The sequence below is a fragment of the Fistularia commersonii genome, chromosome 13 (assembly GCF_037954325.1).
Source record: "Fistularia commersonii isolate RoL2024-O1a breed Wild chromosome 13, RoL_Fcom_v1.0, whole genome shotgun sequence".
Lineage (NCBI taxonomy): Eukaryota > Metazoa > Chordata > Actinopteri > Syngnathiformes > Fistulariidae > Fistularia > Fistularia commersonii.
Genome location: NC_141296.1, coordinates 2,285,001 through 2,303,767, shown reverse-complemented (window position 1 = coordinate 2,303,767; position 18,767 = coordinate 2,285,001). Strand labels below are relative to the sequence as shown.

Below are 18,767 nucleotides of genomic sequence, written 5' to 3'. Positions count from 1 at the left end.
CTCATTCATACATATTATATTCACCTTCCTATTCACATGTTATATTACACACATGTTATTATAGAAACACTTCACTATTCACCCTCTCATTCACGCGTATTATATAAGAAAAACATTCACCCTCTCACTCATGTTATATGGAAATATTCAACCATTCACCCTCTCATTCACATGTCATATGGGGACATACAACAATTCACCCTCTCATTCGCGTCATCTGGAAAAAAGGCATTCACTTGTATTGTAGAAACATGTAACCGTTCACATGCTATCGAGAGATACATTCATACATATTATATTCACCCTCATATTCACATGTTATATGGAAATATTAAGCCATTCACCCTCTCATTCACATCATCTGCATTTTCATGCACACATATAATAGAAAAATAACCACGCACAAGTCATCTAGAGATACACACATTCACCCTGTCACACACACACGTCATATACAACCATTCACCCTCTCATTCATGTGTATAATAGAAACGTCACTATTCACCCTCTCGTTCACACGCCATTGAGACATAAAACTATTCATTCTCCCTTTCGATCGCAGTGAATCCACGTCAATGTGGAATTGAGAAATAAAAATGATCCCTAAAGGTCCAGAAAGAGCAGAGTTGCTGCAGATGGAAGGATGTTTCAAGAAATATGTGAAAGCCAATACAATGTTTGTGCTTCAAGGAGAGAAAAACGGTATGTCTTTTGCGTTATGAGGCGGCGTCGGTTGTCAAATCTACGTTGGCGTTTTGACACCAAACGCGGAGCTAAATAGGCCAAAGTTAGCCTTCCAGAAAAACAACAAATTGATATTGATATAAAATGATATTTTTCTTTCTCCACTTGGATTGTTTGACTGTTTGAGTAATGTGGGTTTCTTAACCTGACAATATGAAAGGATTCATGTTATAACAGAATGGTAAACATCTACGCAAATGCATATGTATCATTTTGGAGTCATTTAACATCAAGGATAGCTACATTTATTTGACATTACACTTCTTTTCATTTATTCTATTCCGGTGACATTGATGTGTTTGACCCCTTTGCTGTTTGAAAATAGTTTTCAAAGATATTCAACAGCCTCGGGAGGCAAAAGGGCGGCCGGATACCAACGGAGAAACCCTGTCAAAGCGCCATCTGCTGTGACGCGTGGCGTGGAAGGACGCACCTGGTACCAGGAGTACGCCCTGTCGGCCGGGTTGATGAGGATGGTGATGATCTTGGCTTTGGGCAGGAGCGCCGCGGCCCTCTGGGCGGCCACCTCCGAGTCAAAGTAGTTGGCACTCTTTTCAAAGTAGTAGTCTGAACTGGTGTTCGAGGGCAGGGGGAAGTACTCCATGTACCTGGAGGAAAGAAAAAAATATATCAGAATATCAGAGTCATGAGTTGATCCGGTCCGAGTTCTTGGTTGCGCGTGGGCGCTCGCCTTGACGCCGCAGGAATACAAGAAAGAGCGTTAGCCGTCGATACCCGAGCGGCCCACTCACTCGCAGAATCCTGCCCGCTGAGGAAAATTCACCTTTTCTTTTCGGTCGCTACGATGTTTTTTGGCACGACGGCGGTCACTGATGGCGGTGTGGAGAAAAAAAAACAAAAAAACTCCTAATTGTGAATACATGCTAATTAGCGTATTTGTTTTGCTCCTTGAAATGTCATCGATGACTTGATTTGTCTTTGTGCCGAGGAATTTGCATTTTCAACGTCCAATTTGTCACTAAATCTGCATAAAAAGATAACCCCCCCCCCTCCGCTCCCCTACCGCCATCTTCATTGTTTGGAAGAAATCGAAATAATCCGCTTTGTTTATTAAGCAATCGCTAAAGCGTTAGCTGCAGAGTCGCGTTAGCAACCGTATGCTACATTCAGGACGCGCGAAGCTTTCGATCTCTCTTAGCGAGTCCAGATATAAACGGAATATCGCCAACGTCTGAGCATGTGAGCAAATTTCCCCTCGACAGCTTTTGTTTGTGCTCGTTATTGTCGGCGTTATAAAAGCTGTTGCGTCTTTTTTTTTCTTATTGTAAAAAAAGGAAAAAAAAAACGTCAACAACAAAAAGAAAGGAAGTCATTTCCAGGGTTGGTTGGACGATTTATTTTCTGAGAAATATGTAGAATGGTGTCAACTTAAAGAGCGCTTTAAACTGGATGATATTCACCAATTCTCTCTCTCACACACACACACACACACACACACACACACACACACACACACACTTGTACACCGAAGCCGCCGACAAGGCGATCGGGAAGCGCTACCCTTATGGCTAGAAGGGTTCCTGCTGAGCCCAAACCAGCGACTCAGACAGCTCGTTTTTTTAACCAACCTCGGTTTCTAATACATTTCATCACAAATTGGGAGGTTTCACCTCGCCGGCAGCAAAACAAACAAAAAAAAAACAAACATCAAAACACACACACACACAGTCTGCACGCCTCCAGCACGGGTTTCTGTTCACTGGAGAGCCCAGAACCTTTGGGGTGTTTCGGCGAAATGTGTTTTCTTGCCTACTTTTGGACAATTATTTTGACATCTGGACGGATGAAAACAAACCGGTAAAACCCAAAGTGAAAATATTACGGCTCTGTAACAAACCAGATTTCCTGATTTGTTTTGAAGTCATGATAATCCTCGCTACGCGTTTTGAAATCGAGATTTTTTTTTTTTTTTCTTACCAGTCGATGCCTCTGTGGTAGTTATGCCCGTTGAAGAACTGGATCTCCTCAAAGGTCTCCTTGCTGGGGTAGTTGCTGGTCAGGTCGGGATGCATGCCGAGAAACAGGTAGAGCGCCGTCGTGCCTAAAAAATAAAAAACGAGCTAGCGTCGTAGCGGATCCTCGGCCGGGTTTATTTGAAACGGCGTCCTGCAGGGGGGGTTCGGGCGCCGCAGCTCACCTGTCTTCTGAGGACCGATGACCAGCAGTTTGGGAAAACGGTCACATGTTTTCTCTTTGGACCAAATGTCCTTGTGCCTTTTGTCCTCGCAGGGATCCTGCAACAGCCGGATTTGAACAAACCTAATTAAAACGTCCAACGCGGTTCTTTTAAAACTTTAAAGCTTTAACATAAAAATCGGTGCGTCTTCGACGAAAGCTTTGTTGTTACGTTTTAAATTTATTCCTCTTGGATTGCGTTCGACAAACACTTCTAAACAATTTGCATGTGTGCCGGAAACAGGCCTAATTACCGAGGAGAAAACCCGGCGCGAGAAAAAAGAAGCAAAAAAAAAACTTGTTTAATATTTAAATTAAACGTCTCATCGCCGACATCTTGCTCGCACCTGCCAGAGGGGATCTCTCTCCGAGGGGAAGAGGCTGAAGTATTTCTGGGCCAGCTGCACCGGCGGCAGGGTCTGCATCTTCAGGTTTGTCCACGTCTGGACGAACATCACTAGGCTTTTAAAGGTGTACAAGCCCAGCCGGTCGTTCCCGTAGTTGGACAAATGGGTCATGAAGATGCTGATCTGGGGGGGAGGAGGAATAAAGTCAGCGGCGGGGATTCGGACCGGCATGGATTATTCAAACGCACGGCGAAGAACCTATTAAAATATGATACGGCGCTTTCCGGTCGGTCACATTCATTAAGATACCAACAAGAGCCGAAACGGAAAAAACAGCTTTCGTAACGTCCCCTTTATGTATTCTGAATAGCGCGTGTTTCTGTTGACGCTATTTACGGATGCACATATTTTCCAAGTGCATTGTTAATGTGTGCAATTTTGTACAGTTGTGCAGATATTTATAGATCGACATCCATCTGTGTGCAAGCGCGGACATGCGGTTTATTATACCGCTGTATCGTTTATTTCTAAATTGTTATGCCACCCAAACCTAGTATTCATAAAAAATGAATACACAATAACAGGTGTCACACTCAAGGCCCACGTCCAAACAACAATGTCAACGAGAGGCATAAGACGATTCACTCTCTCACGTTATATATTTTTGTTTCCGTCTGGCGCTTTTTTCTGGATCTTATCTTATCTTAGCCGATGCATGAGAGTTGCCGGAAAAAAAATGGATGAAAGAATGAATTTTTCCAATACAGAGATCAGTCAAAAAGCCACTTCTAGTCATTTAGAAATAATAATTATTATTATTTTATCTGTTATTATCGTAAACAAACAGGGGCTACAACATTGGGGTGCAAAAAATAGGATGTATTCTGCAGTACTGTATACTGTATGTGTCAAACTCAAGGCCCGCGGGCCAAACGTGGCCCGCCAAATTCATTTTTGCGGCCCGCGAGACCGTCTTAAAAGGTGTGATCGTCTTAAAACAAATAAGTCAAACGCGTGCGGTGACATAAACTACATTTCCCACAATTCATGTTGATCACGTCACCCACGAAGCGACGGCGTCCCGCCTTTAGATCCCAGTGGATCCACTTTCAACAAGCGGAACTGAGAAATACAAATGATCCCTAAATGTCCAGGAAGAGAAACGTTGCTGCAGATGGAAGGATGTTTCAAGAAAGATGTGAAGGCCAATTCATGTTTGTGCTTCAAGGAGAAAAAGCAGTATGTCTTTTGAGAAGAGTACAATCTCACTCAAATGTATGCTAAGTACGCTAAAGTTAGCCTTCCAGAAAATCGACAAATTATCCAAGAATTAAAAGCAGCAATGGATTTAACGTTTGTGTATTTATACAAATCTGCAAGGCTGTGTGCAGACATTTGTTTTTAAATCTCTACATCCGTCACACATGTTCTTAGCAGCTAACAATTATCGTTTCCACTTATTCTGTTATTCTGCCCTTCACAATCGTGACAAAAAGGTTTTGGACAAAGTTAATGTCATCGCTAGAGTTGGATGATATTTTTCTTTATTCACTTGCGTAGTTTGATTGATGGGATAATGTGGGTTTCTTGACCTGACGCTATGAAAAGATTCACGTTGTAGCACAGCAACTAGTAATTACATATTTTGGATTTGAATGAGTGATAAGTTCAGCGTTATTTAAAATGAAAGTGTAGTTATGTTTATTTTACTTTAGGTTAAATTGATAGCCTTTGAGGGCTACCATGATGTAGCTCCGGGTGAAAATGAGTTTGTCAGCGCTGCTGTGTAAAGACAAGGTGGCGAGACGGGGCCGATTTGGGAAAAAAAATGCAATATCTAAAATCCAAGATGCTCCGAACACTCGACGGTAAAACACATATGTTTAAATACAACACACTCATGTTTATACAAGGGGAAAAAAAATGACACCTGGTTCGTTCACGGTTTGGTTCGGTTTGTTTTTGTTTACTTTTTTACTGGGAAAATAATACATTTTCGTATTTTCTTACGTCGTTTAAACTCACTTGTGTCGCTGCTAGTTTATTTGTTTTTAAAAAAATGATATTTTCATTTCCAAAACTTCTGTATGCTACTATTTTAACATGTTACTTATTTCCAATTGAAATTTCCCAATTGTGGGACGATGAAGAGCGCATTCGGAAAAGTCGACGTCACGAAATTGCACCTTTGACATGGCGAGATAAAAAAAAAAAAAAAAAATTAAAATAAATTGAAAACTTAAAAAAGCTCACGGGGTTCAGCAGGACAGTGAGGAAGAGCTCTCCTCCATTGATCAGCTTGTCCAGCTCATTGGGACTTCCTGGGTAGTCCTTGTAGAAGATGGTGTGTGTGAAAAGGCCGCACGTCTGCCTGGGCAGCACCTGTGATAAAAAACAATTAAAACAAAATACTTATTCTCATAAAAAAACTTACTCGAAATATGTCAGCATTTGATCGATTCCCCTATTTTTTTTTTTTTTTTTTTTTTTTTGCGCCTCTTGTTGGATTAATGACGATAACAGATTCAGATAAATACTGACACAATGTGATTAAAAGGAATTTAAATATTGTTTTCCAAACTCTTCCTACGTGGAATTTTTTTTTTTTTTTAGATCCAGCGCCCATAACTCAGCAGCGGATGTGTGTGTGTTTTTGTTTTCTAGCACCTGTGATATAAACAGGGAAATTACACACACACTCCACCGAGAGGAGGGAACCGCACAGGGCAGTCGCTACTCCAGGCGTTTACCCCGCACATTGTTTGCTCTCAATAACGTTCGTATTATGCAGCTCATCGAGCAAAAGCAAACCTCTTATTTGTGCCGACTCTGTATGGAAATTCATGGAAATGCGTTTACAGTCTGGAGTGTCTGGGGAACTGAATATCAATCATCGGTAAGCAGCGGAGGCGGTCCATTCAGACCACGCTATCTCGAGGACGGGGGGGACAGAGCTGAGACCACACACACACACGCCGCCTGAATGCCAATTTTATTTTTTTATTTTTTATTTTTTATTTTTTTTACAAAAAGGAGCCGGCCCGGGGCGGCACTGCTTCCTATCAGCGCTTGAAGGTCAATCCGGGGAGAGAAATGGATTTTTTTTTTTTTTTTTTTGAACTTCTTGCATGTAATCTCCCCTGGACTCAAATTCCCGCTTTTGAAAACCACATTATTCAGCACTGGAGAATGAAGTACGACTTTTTCTTTTTTTTTTTTTTCTTCCTTTTTCTCCAGGTGTTGACATTTCGGCGATTTCGGCGTCTCCGCCGCCAGAGATGTCACTCTTCGTTAACGCCGCCGAGACCTTCCCCCTCTGACAAGTGTCTCACGCAAGACAAATTCACTTGACTGCATTACCATTCTGCAGAGGAATAACACAAGCCGGCACATCTAATGAGGTTATTTGCCTTTCTTTGGACTCCCGTACCCTCGGCGCTCGGTGACGCAAAGAAATCTCCCGTCTGCGAGGACACCGGGGTGTAAGAAAGAAGAAGAAAAAAAAAAAAAAGGAAAGGAAAGGAGCTCGGTGGTCTTGACGGGGATGAGCAGAAACAAAAATGACTGGAGGAGACGGGAGATCATTAATAAATGAAGGTCGATGCGGGTGCGGGGAGCGGATAGCTGAAAAAAAAAGAGGGTACAGTGATCCCTCGCTATAACGCGGTTTACTTTTCACGGTTTCGCTACTTCGCGGATTTGCATGGTGCATTGCGTTCTGCATTCTGATTGGCTAAAAAGTCACTCCGCTTCTTCTCTACCTGTGCGTCAATAACGTTGCGGTTTAATATGTACACGTATGTAAAACAGCTTGACGAATTTACATTACATTGCGAATTCTCTTGTGATTTCAAGTTTCTCTAAAACCCATAATGTTGACAAACCGCTCTGGAGCGACAAAAGGGCCCAAAAGGCAGCGGAAGATGCTATCTATGGCAGATAAAGTTAAACTTCTGGACATGCTAAGGGAAGCTAAAAGCTATGCGGCTGTAGGTCGGCATTACGGAATGAATGAATCTTCCGTTCGTTCCATAAAGAAGGAAGAAAAAAACATAAGGACGACAGCGGCGATAAGTTTTAATAAGGATGCAAAAAGGGTTGCAACCGTCCGCAATTTTTTTCATAATCACTTTTAATTTTCTCCCGTTTAATGCAATTCCTCGGGTCGCGGTGGGCGGAGCTAATCTCTGCCATTTGAAGCCTTCTGTTCACATTGATGATTAAAATTATTATTTAACAGTACAGTACAGAAGTTATTTGTTGAAAAAAATATTTATAAAGTACAGTGTACTTTTATTTGTGAAACAAATGAGCCTGTAAAATGGTTTGTTCTTTCTTTTCAATGTATAATAGAGTATTTAATTGTATAATAATTGTAAAAAAAAAAAAAATAAAGGTTTCTACTGCACGGATTTTGCCTATCAGGGGTTCTTTTTGGAACGTAACCCCCGCGAAAAATAAGGGTTTACTGTAAACATCAATCTTTTGAATGTGACTAAACTATAAATACTGTCAATTCCAGGTTGGTGAATGAATTATTCATATGAACTCACAGGCAACAATTGGATTTTGTATTTTGCTACAATTGGTTGGAAAAATAATAAAGGTTTCTACTTCACGGATTTTGCCTATCACGGGTTCTTTATGGAACAAAACCCCCGCGAAAAACAAGGGTTTAGTGAAAAAGTAAAGGAGCCGGAGAAAGATCCAGGTTTCTTACGCTGATGCCGCTGTGGATGAAGCCTCTCCGGAAGCGAGCGGGCTTCAGGTGCGGGTATTCCTCCGTGCTGGTCACCTTGATGCCCCACACCTTCTTCCAGGCGTCGTACAGCTGCATGTGGACGGGGTAAACACCGGAGTGGTGCGGCGCCACCGCGTAGCCCATGTTGGTCGGGATCCCGTGCTCCTGTTTTTTTTTTTTTTTTTTAAAAAAACACGAGGAAGACGCGGCTTTTTAATTAACGATAAACCGGTAAAATGAGGTTTAAAAAGTCCCGTGGTGTTGCGGATAATCAATTTCAGTGCTGGCATTTCAAAGGAAAAACCGACAGAAATAAAATAAATTCATTAAATAAAACGTCCGGATAGGGAGCTGCCCTCGCGTTATCTTTAGAAAAACAAAAAAAAAACAATTACCAGGGTCTCGTTTTGTGTGTGTGTGCGCGTCTGTGTGTGTGTGTGTGTGTGTGTCACGCAGATGCAAATGAATAAAAAGACATCTGTTCGACAAACGGCCGCTTTGTGTGTCGGGGGCGCGACGGGCCGCTCGCAGAGCCAGGATGGGAGGACGCCTGGGATTTGTTTGCGCGATTGAACTTACAAGCAATTCTTTCTTTTTTTAATTTGCTTTCGGGATGATTTGCATTGAAGTCCTATGAAAGATGTCTACACCTGGACAGTTTTAAAGTGCCGCGGTGACTTCTACATCATTTTTCGCCGCCACGAGTCTTAAATAACCACCTTTTTTGTTTTTTTTGCACATTCACTGTCCTAGAACCCTTTTCAGAAAGCTGGACTTTTTTTTTTTGGTGCATTCAGGGAGCTTTGCTCTTACATGGTAGACACCATGAAACCTAGTTTCTTGGTGGAACTCAAAAGCCGCGGCCACTTTTTGAGATTCGCCGTTTTTAAAATCTACCACTCGGCTGGTTTCCTTGCGACACGTTGGACGAAACCGGCGAGAAAAGCGAGGTTCCAGCTACGTTGCGGCGGAACGTAGCGCTGATCGCAGTGCGCCAGTATCTGCTACTCCTGCAGCACGGAAAATGCAAAAACGTAAACATTAGCTTATCAAGACAACTGAGAGAGACTGAACACAAACGCCCCCAAAGGGAAAATCGTATTCTGCGGATGAAAAGCTGCAAGAAGTGAAATATGCGTCCGAAAATGCTAATCCAGCAGCAGAACGAAAGTTTGGAGCGATAATCTAACTATTTTGGCTGGCGGGCTACATGTCCTTTTTAATTTTTATGTTGTCATATAAATTACACAAAATGAAATTTTTGGGCATTTTATTTCAACATTAAAATCACGAGTGATCCTATAAATGTACTGACATTATTTTGTATGTAATCATCCGTACAAAATTAAACAGAAGGAAAAAAAAAAAAAGAGTTTCTAAATTCAATTTCAATTGAAAAATATTGAAATTATCGAAGAAAATAAATAAGCAAAATGTAAAAAAGCAAAATGGGACGAATTTGGGCAGCAAAATGCCCGGGTCTTCTTGCGCAGTTGCATTGAAAAATTTAATGGATTAAGTGATTTGGAGAGCTTGCAAACTTGTTATGCGATCAGAATAAAAATTAAAAGAATATTTATTGATCCCCAAAGGGCCACTTGGAGTAGCATCATAAAAAATTGTGAAAATCAACAATAAGATTAAAAAAAGAAAGAAAATAATAATAATAATAATAATAATGATAATAACGATAATAATAATAATGATGATAATAATAATAATAGAAACAATATCTAAAAAAATGATACAATTTCATATGTTATTGTAAAAAAATTGGCAAATGATAAATTACTGTACAATTTTTTTGTGCAAATTATGGGTACGCTCGCTCTGCAGTTGTATAATAAATAGATCATGTAAATGCTATGTTGTTTATTCTACAGTAATTTGAATAGCTGTTAATGTTACATTAACATACCAGGCACCCGTTCAGCCTGTTGTTTACTATTCTATCGTGACGACCCTGTGGAGAAGATTAATTGGAGCCGCTGTTGGTTAATTGTTCTATAAAGATAAGGTTTTTGTCATTGGACGTTGCACCGTAGCTCGTCTTTCAAGGTGAAATGTCTGGTCTTGGTCTCTGGTTTTAGCAAATAAATTTCCCCCCAAAAAATGCCAGTTATAGTCCGGTGCGACTTATATTTTTTTTCTTCATTATGCATTTTTTTGGCCGACTTATACTCCGGAAAATACGGTATTATTCCCGCCAACGCTGCATCGCAGGTCCCTTATTGCCGGCGAGGATGGAAAAGTAAAAAAGTTCCCTGGAGGTGGAGGACCAAATTTTTAGAAACTTTTCTGTCCGAAAGCAGCTTTTGATACTTCGGCTCCACCGTTAATTGCCTCGGGGATAAAATAAACATTATCGGAGGCCCTAAAGAAACCAGAGGTTCGGGGTCATAATAAACAGTTACCCCCAAAAAAAAAATCAATTATAAAAATTAAAAAAAAAGTCGGAAATCGTAAAATCCAAGAATGTCACCAACAGGAGCTAAGAGACCTCCGATGATCACGAGATTATTTTACAAATCAAAATCGAAGGGGAAGCCCTCCTTTCTGCTCACCATGGCGAATTTCTTGTTGAGCAGCATCTGCTCGGCCAGCACCGACTGGTTGTGGAATAAATGCGGCTGCATGTGGCTCCACATGTGGGGAAACCACCAGAACTCCTTCACGTAGGAGAGCAGCAGGTCGTCTCCCAGGTCCTCTTCGTCCGATCCTGCGGACGTCGGCCAAAAAAAAAAAAAAAAAAAAAAAAAGAAGTGAGGAGAGGAGAGGGATTAAAACATTTATACTGGAAAAAAAAAAAAAAAAAAAAAAAAATCTCAGAAACGTTGCAGGTTTTTTTTTAATGTCTCTTACCAGCATGAAAGAATTTCCCTGAGAAGCCGAGATTGAAGGTGAAGTTGGGCACGTGGGTGCGCAGCTCCCTCTGCGTCTCCAGCAGCGCCTGGAACAGCGGGGGGGGGGGACGAATGGCAAGTGATAAGATGTGTGTATACACACACACACACATGCGTGCAAAAGTGTGTGTCCGCGGCCACATCCATATTTTATCCCGCGAGTTTTTCTTTTTTTTTCTTTTTCGGTAAACATCCAACATCCACTCCCGGTTGCTTCGCTCCTCGCCTTCATTCCTTTTGATATCTCGCTCTCCTCTGATTCGGGTGTTTGTCTCATTTGATCTGCACGCCGGATGAAACTCCCAGCACACACACACACACACACACACACACACACACACACACACACACGGGCAAGCAAAGCGCTCACCCTCCGATTTCTCCATCTCGTCAGGGTGTGATTTGTTACTAAAAGCACGGCGCCGTGGCGGCTCCGCCATAACTTTTTCTGCATCTCCTGCCTCCGATACGTGTCTGTGTGTGTGTGTGTGTGTGTGTGTGTGTGTGTGTGTGTGTGTGAAGCGGCGTCTACTCTTGAGGAGACGCAAAACTAAGGAGCTTTTCAACATTCTTTGTGTGTCTCTGGGCCCCTGAAATATTCATTGTTGTGGAGTTTCTGTGACAGTGTGAGCATTGGGGCCTGTCAGCTTTGAGCAGCCTACTGGGACAAAAGGGAAAAGAGCGCCGAGAAGACGGGGGTTCTGGAATGACTGGCAGTCGTGGGTGAAAACAGATGGTTGAGAAGCAGCGGTGGAGGAAATCGCCGCGTTTCGCCATCTCCCTCCGCTACGCTAACCTTTACGTCGGGCGTCTCTTCCGCGCAAAGACGTTATTTGTATTCGAACCTGGAGCGTCACGTCTTCACCTCGACTATTTCTTAACCTAAATAATTCATCAGGCATATTTCTGTTGTAAATAAGAAATCGCGTTCCTCAATGGACGGCGGTTTGTATTAAGTGGAGTTTGTATTTTCAGTTTTCAATGAGAAATCGCGCTTGAAAAAAGTCGGTTCTTTGCATCGGACGCCCGTTTCTTGTCATTTTTGCGTCACGTCGACGTCTGCATCCGCTTCGAAACCGAATCTGAATAAAAGCGGAGTTTGTATGTCCCACATACGTCTGCTGGAAATGAGAAATCGCGCTCGAAAAGAGACGGTTCTGCATTAGACGCCCTTTTCTAGACGAACCTGGAGCGTCACGTCTTCACCTCGACTATTTCTTAACCTGAATAATTCATAATTCATCAGGCATATTTCTGTTCCTTCAATGACGGCGTGCCCGTAAAAAGGCGGTTCTCCACATTAGACCCCCCTTTCCTCACGTGCACTATTTCTAAACCTCACCTAAATAAAAAATTGGAGTTTGTATTTTCAGTTTTAAATGAGAAATCGCGCTTGAAAAAAGTCCGTTCTTTGCATCGGACGCCCGTTTCTTGTTATTTTTGCGTCACGTCAACGTCAGCATCTGCTTCGAAACCGAATCTAAATAAAAGCGGAGTTTGTATGTCCCACATACGTCTGCTGGAAATGAGAAATTATGTTTTGTGGGGGCTCGACCTGAAAAAAAAAGACGGTTCTCCGCATTAGAAACCCCTTTCTTGTCATCTTTTTAATGAACCTGAAACGTCACGTCTGTATCAACATCTGTATCGACTTCTAAGGCAAACTTGAATAAAAGCGGAGTTTGTATGTTCCACATAAGTCTGCTGGAAATGAGAAATCGCGCTCGAAAAAGAGACGGTTCTGCATTAGACGCCCCTTTCTTGTCATTTTTTTTTTTTAATGAACCCCGAACGTCTCGTCTCCATGTCGACTACATCGAACCTAAATAAAAGCCGAGTTTGTATTTTCCCACGTATTTCTGTCGTAAATGAGAAATCGCGTTCCTCCGCTGACGTCTCGCCCGAAAAGAGACGGATCTCTTCACGAGACGCCCGTTTTTCTCGTCATTTTTTCTTGACAGAACCGGAGTTTTCGGAAAAGCGGAGTTCGTATGTTCCAAATACGTCTGCTGCAAATGAGAAATCGCGTTCCTTCACTGACGAAAAGAGACGGTTCTGCATTAGAAACCCCTTTCTTGTCATTTATTTTTCAATGAACATGGAGCATCACGTCTACATATCAACTATTTCTACACCTAACCTAAATAAAGTTTGTATTTTACGCATATTTCTGTTGCAAATGAGAATTAGCGATCCTCCACGGTTTCTCGCCCCCCAAAAAAGATGGTTCTTTGCCGCATCCTCTACTGACGCTGCACCGAAAGAAACGACGTCCCGCATTTGTAATTTTTCTTGACGAACCAGAAGCGTCACATCTACGAAACCAAACCTAAATGAAAGCGGAGTTCGGATGTTCCAAAAATGTCTGCAGGAAATGAGAAATCGCGTTCCTTCACGGACGAAAAGAGACGGTTCTGCATTAGAAACCCCTTTCTTGTCTTTTTTTTTTTTTTTAATGAACTTGGAGCATCACGTCTACATATCAACTATTTCTACACCTAACCTAAATAAAGTTTGTATTTTACACATATTTCTGTCACAAATGAGAATCAGCGATCCTCCGCCAAAAAAAAGTTTCAGCTGACGCTGCATTTGTAATTTTTCCCGACAAACCCGAAGCGTCACGTCCGCATCGGCGTCCGTATCGGTCAAAAAAAAAAAAAAAAAAGCGGCGTCGTATCCCTTCCTACCTTTACGTCGGGCACCTTCATGCGCGTGCCCTCCTTGCCCACGAAGATGTCGTCGATGTCCACCAGGATGTAGCGTTCCAGAGACAACGAGAGCCTCTTCCCGGTCAGAAAAGCCACGGCGTCCACGAACACCAGCTTGTGCAGCCAGAACACCAAGTTATTCCCGAACAGGACCCTCTGGATGCCGTCGTGGAGGCCGAGATCCTGCACCACCGACGGCAGGAGGGCGGCGTTCTGCCCCATGGACGCCACGCTCTCCGACGATTGGGTCTTGGCGAGCAGCACCGGCTCGTAGGTGGAGTGGTTGGACTGGAAGACGGTCCAGTCGTCCCCGGGCAGCGGCCCCGGCAGCGGCTGACCGGAGCGGGTGATGAAGAGGAGCGGCGACTTGGGGTTGACGGTGCAGTCCTTCAGACCCAGGTTGGAATGGAGGAAGAGGGGGAAGCCTTTCAGCTGAGCGCTGAGCAGACTGTTCTCATTGGCCTGATGGACGGAGACACAGAGCAAGATGATTCGTCATAAACCTGGAGGAAGCGTCGCGTATGGGGGTTTTAAATAAAAAAAAAAAATAAAAAAAATACTATCTTGAAAAATAACCTCAAGGCTAACGTCCAGACACGTCACTACTTTTTTTTTTTTTTTTTTGAATCTCTACGATTCACGACGGTTTCTTAGAAATAATTAAAACGTCCTTAACTTAACACTAAACTCCCAGATTAGCGGACAAGTTTTGTTTGAATAAAATTTGAGTGAATTTATCAGGCCGCAATTTTATGTTCGGGGTTCAGTTATAAAAAAAAAAAAAACTTCAGAGTAAGAGTAATTAATTAGTAAATTAATTAGAATTATTGATAGTAGTGGCAAATGTCATCTACAAAAAAAAACTCACTGTATTAAAAGTAATTTTAGATTGAGAATATATCACTTATCCACACACATTTTATATATATGTGTGTGTGTGTATATACAGTATATATATATATATATATATATATATATTTCTATATATTTATGTGTGTGTGTGTGTGTATGTATATATACATACACACACATATATATATATATATATTACAATAATTTTGTCCTACTTATTTTGATTTTTTGTTACTCTTGACCTCAGCATTCCTGGATTGATTGTCTCATATTCAGACATCGCATGTAACTATGATATACTATTTTCATTTCTTTGCTTTTTGGACTTATGAAAATCAAAGATTGCGGGGCTCATTCATAAAAAAAAAAAGACTTCCGAGTAATAGTAATTAATTAGTAAATTAATTAGAATCATTGATAGTAATGGCAAATGTCATCTACAAAAAAACAACAATACAGTATTAAAAGTAATTTTGGATCGAGAATATATCACTTACACACACACACATTTTATATATATGTATATATATATATATATATATATTACAATAATTTTGTCCTATTTGTTTTAATTTTTCTTTTTTTACTTTTGACCTCAACATCCTGGATTAATCGTCTCATATTCAGACATCACCTGTTACTATGAAATACTATCTTAATTTCTCTGCTTTTCGGGCTTATGAAAATCAAACATTGCTGGGCTCATTCATTAAAAAAAATAAAAATAAAAAATAAAAATCAACCCAAAATGTGACATCCACCCAGGTTACCTAAAGTAACACTTCTGTCTGCAACTTAATCATCATCTCATCAACATGTAAGAATTTCTTCACTTCTTTAAACTTTGTTTTTTAACGATTATCAGCGATACTTGGATGAAATGCATTGGTGGTGTCTGTGTGTGTGTGTGTGTGTGTGTGTGTGTGTGTGTGTGTGTGTGTGTGTACTGTGGAAACATAAGATGGATTAAGATGGATTATCGTCCTGTTATTCTAACAGCGCTCGGCTCCGCTGTTGATTGCCATCTTATGAAAAAGGCCGATGGAAATTCCATGATTTCAATAATATCGGCTTGAAAGGTTTCCAGCAAAAATTTGACAGAATTCCACACGGTTACATTGTGAGAGTGTAAGATGAGTTTTTTTTTTTTTAAATGAAACTACATTCAGAGGAAAATTTAAAAAATTGAAAACCGGCTTTATCATCAAACCCAACATGTCGTGTTTCTTGTTAAACAGAAAAAGAAAACGGAGAAAGTTGAAAAAAGTCATTGTAATCGCCAAAAACTGCTCGGGAATAATATATAATGAAGAATAGAATAAATCAGGGTTCAATTAGAAGAAACACTTCTTATTTACACGCGATAATTTATACAATGAAGACATAAAATTTTTAAATTCGATTTTGGACTAACTCTACCTTGACGAGACAATAACACCTGATAATATTTCAATATTTTTATAAAGCTGAAAAGCATCTGTCCGGCGCCGCGTTCTCGTACGTCGGTCGATAGATCGGGCCAAATCTACAGTTAAAAGATAAATAAAATAAAAACGTTATCAGCGTGTTGAGTTACCCTCCTCTTTCAATAACTGATAAATCTCGCTGGGTTTTCTTCACCTCCAGACGTCTTTCAATGACGTGTCTTAAGATGAGGTCATTATAAAAAAATATATAAAATCGCAAAAAAATAAATAATAAATAATAATAATAATAATAAATAATAAATAAATAAATAAATAAAATCACAAGACCTGAAAGCTGGCCTTGGGCAAAAAAACAATAACAAAAAAAAAAAAAAAAAAAAAAAAAAAAAGCGGAGAGCTGAAGGATGAATGCTTTGGAGAAACTGAAACCACGGGAGAGGAAAAGAAAACAAGAGGCCTGGAAATGGAAAATGGAAAAAGCCTCAAATGATAGATGGACGGAACCCGAGCGATACTGAACCGACCCCTAAAAAAAAAAAAAAAAAAAAAAACGGTCCGGTGAGAAGAGAGCGCCACGTCCTGACCTTGAAGAAGCCGATGATGCCCACTCCGTATTCCACGCAGTATTTGTCCAGCAGCTCCCGGTTCCAGGCGTCCAGGTTGACGTATTTGAGAATGTTCTCGTAGATCACCAGCGTGAAACGTCCTCTCTCTTTGTCCGTCAGCGTGGGCATGTCTCCTTTCCCGGGGGAAATCTCCGTCCGGTAGCGGAAGCGTCCGGACTCCAGTATGGCCACGATCTCCTGGCCCAGCTGAGAATACTGACTCTCCACGAACACCAGGACCACGGGGTCGGTCCTGGCCCCTCCCGGATCGGCCCCGGGGCCCCCCGAGACGCCGCGGGGCGGCAGCAGCCGGGACGGAGTGACCCTGGGGTCGTCGGAGTCGGCGGACGCTCCCTCCGCCCCGGAGACGCCCCCTCCCGTCGGCTCCTGCTCCCGCTTGACGCCATACAGGAAGTAGGCGGAGATGAAGACGCTGACGGTGCAGAAGACCACCAGGAGGAGGAGGGAGGTCTGCAGAGGGAGGAGACGGACCAGCCGACGGAGGCGAGTCACGCATCCCAGCATCGTCTCTCGCCGCGCCGCTCCGCCCGGCGGGCCCGGCGACACACCTTTTGGGGGACGGCTCCTCTGGCGGCTGGCGGCGGCGGCGGCGGCGGCGGGTGGCTCACCACAGAGCGGGTCCTTTTAAGGAGCTAAATAACACAGGTGTCACGGTAGCGGCGGCGGCGGCTACGGGGGAAAGAAATGAGACGGTCTGGCGTCGGCTCTCCCTCATATTGCGGCGCCGCTTATGTCACCATGGCAAAGGAATGGGGGGGCGGGGCCTCGGAGCTCCGGCGCGCACGCCGACGCCGCGGAAAAAGGACGGCGGCGGAGCGGCGTCACTGCCGGGGGAGGATCGCGGAGGACTCCATCGCCCGTCTGTCCGCCGAACCCGTCCGCCTCTGGATCGCGGGGTGATCTTTCGGAGGAGCCGAGGTCGCGGGGGTCATCTCAGCGGCATGGCTCGGGCGGGAACGGGAGATTCGGACCTGGAGAGAAACGGGAGACGAGAGGTCGGAACGAACGGTGGATTTTTTTTTTTTCGTGCTTTCCTCCCACGCGGCGTCGGCGTTTAAAAAAAAAAAAAAAAAAAAAAACGCCGGAGAAGTTCCGGAGGAAGCGGTTCCTTCGACTTCACCTACACGCCGGCGAGAGCGGCCAATTCTGCCGCCTCCCTGCGATCCACCCCTGCACGTACAGCAAACCCCTGCGCGGATAATCAAAAAGAAAAAAAAAAAACGAAACCAATTTCACGGCCTCCTACTGCCTCCGCGCAATCGATGGGCTGAATGAGTGACGCGAAAAAATAAAGAAATACGTCGAGGAATAAAAAAAAAAAAAAACTCAAGGCCGGCGAATTCCCCCGATCGGTCCTGGAGGAACTTTGCGACCTCGAACGGCCGGATTCATCGATTCTCATCAGGCGACGGATGAAAAGTGGGAGGCGGGAACGGAGTGACGTCGCCTGTTAGAATACCATTGTGTGTGTGTGTGTGTGTGTGTGAGTGTGTGACACTTGAACCACAGGGGTACTAATCACAATTTCAATTGGTTCAATACTCCCTCTGCAAGGTGTTAAGGTCACTATTTATCTTATTTATTCATTTTATTAATTTATTTTACACATAATAAATAAATAAATAAATAAATAAATAAGTAAAAATAATTTAAAAGGTGTAAATATTCAAAATAAAATTTAAATTATATTTATGGTATAACTATGGACAGGAGGGAAGGAGTGTGTTGTTACAGGAGTACTAATGACAATTTCAATTGGTTCAGTACTCCCTCTGCAAGGTGTTAAGGTCACTATTTATTTTATTTATTCATTTTATTAATTTATTTTATTTTATACATAATTAAAAAAAATAAAAAATAAAAATAAAGATAATTTAAAAGGTGTAAATATTCAAAATAAAATTTGAATAATTTCAATTGATTCAATACTCCCTCTGCAAGGTGTTAAGGTCACTATTTATTTTATCTATTCATTTTATCAATTTATTTTATTTTACACATAATTAAAAAAATAATAATAATAAAAATAAAAATACAAAATAAAAAGGTGTAAATATTCAAAATAAAATTTAAATTATATTTATGGCAGGACTATGGACAGGAGGGAAGGAGTGTGTTGTTACCAAATGAATTCTTCTTTTCCTTTCAGTTGTATTTCTGAGCCTTTTTAGCTCCATTTAGCAGAAAGCCAAAGAATCTGCGTTAGAGAAACAACACTCC

The 18,767-nt window shown here is 42.0% G+C and overlaps 1 protein-coding gene across 2 annotated transcripts in view; it reads right to left on the bottom strand.

Annotated features, from left to right (window-relative positions):
- The window catches only part of ndst1b (N-deacetylase/N-sulfotransferase (heparan glucosaminyl) 1b), a 65,386-nt gene that overhangs the window by 5,101 nt on the left and 41,518 nt on the right, over positions 1–18,767 (bottom strand). Inside the window, exons 2-11 of one of the 2 annotated variants that reach the window (XM_086158696.1) lie at positions 16,506–17,518; positions 13,622–14,104; positions 10,891–10,978; positions 10,593–10,747; positions 8,008–8,193; positions 5,541–5,669; positions 3,288–3,470; positions 2,903–2,999; positions 2,683–2,806; positions 1,178–1,352 (exon numbers count right to left, since the gene is read on the bottom strand). In XM_086158696.1, the coding sequence (XP_086014822.1) occupies positions 1,178–1,352; positions 2,683–2,806; positions 2,903–2,999; positions 3,288–3,470; positions 5,541–5,669; positions 8,008–8,193; positions 10,593–10,747; positions 10,891–10,978; positions 13,622–14,104; positions 16,506–17,051 (2,166 nt within the window). In that variant the 5' untranslated portion in view covers positions 17,052–17,518. Of the gene's footprint in view, positions 1–1,177; positions 1,353–2,682; positions 2,807–2,902; positions 3,000–3,287; positions 3,471–5,540; positions 5,670–8,007; positions 8,194–10,592; positions 10,748–10,890; positions 10,979–13,621; positions 14,105–16,505; positions 17,627–18,767 lie in introns of those variants that run through there. The other variant, XM_086158695.1, reaches the window with a different exon arrangement.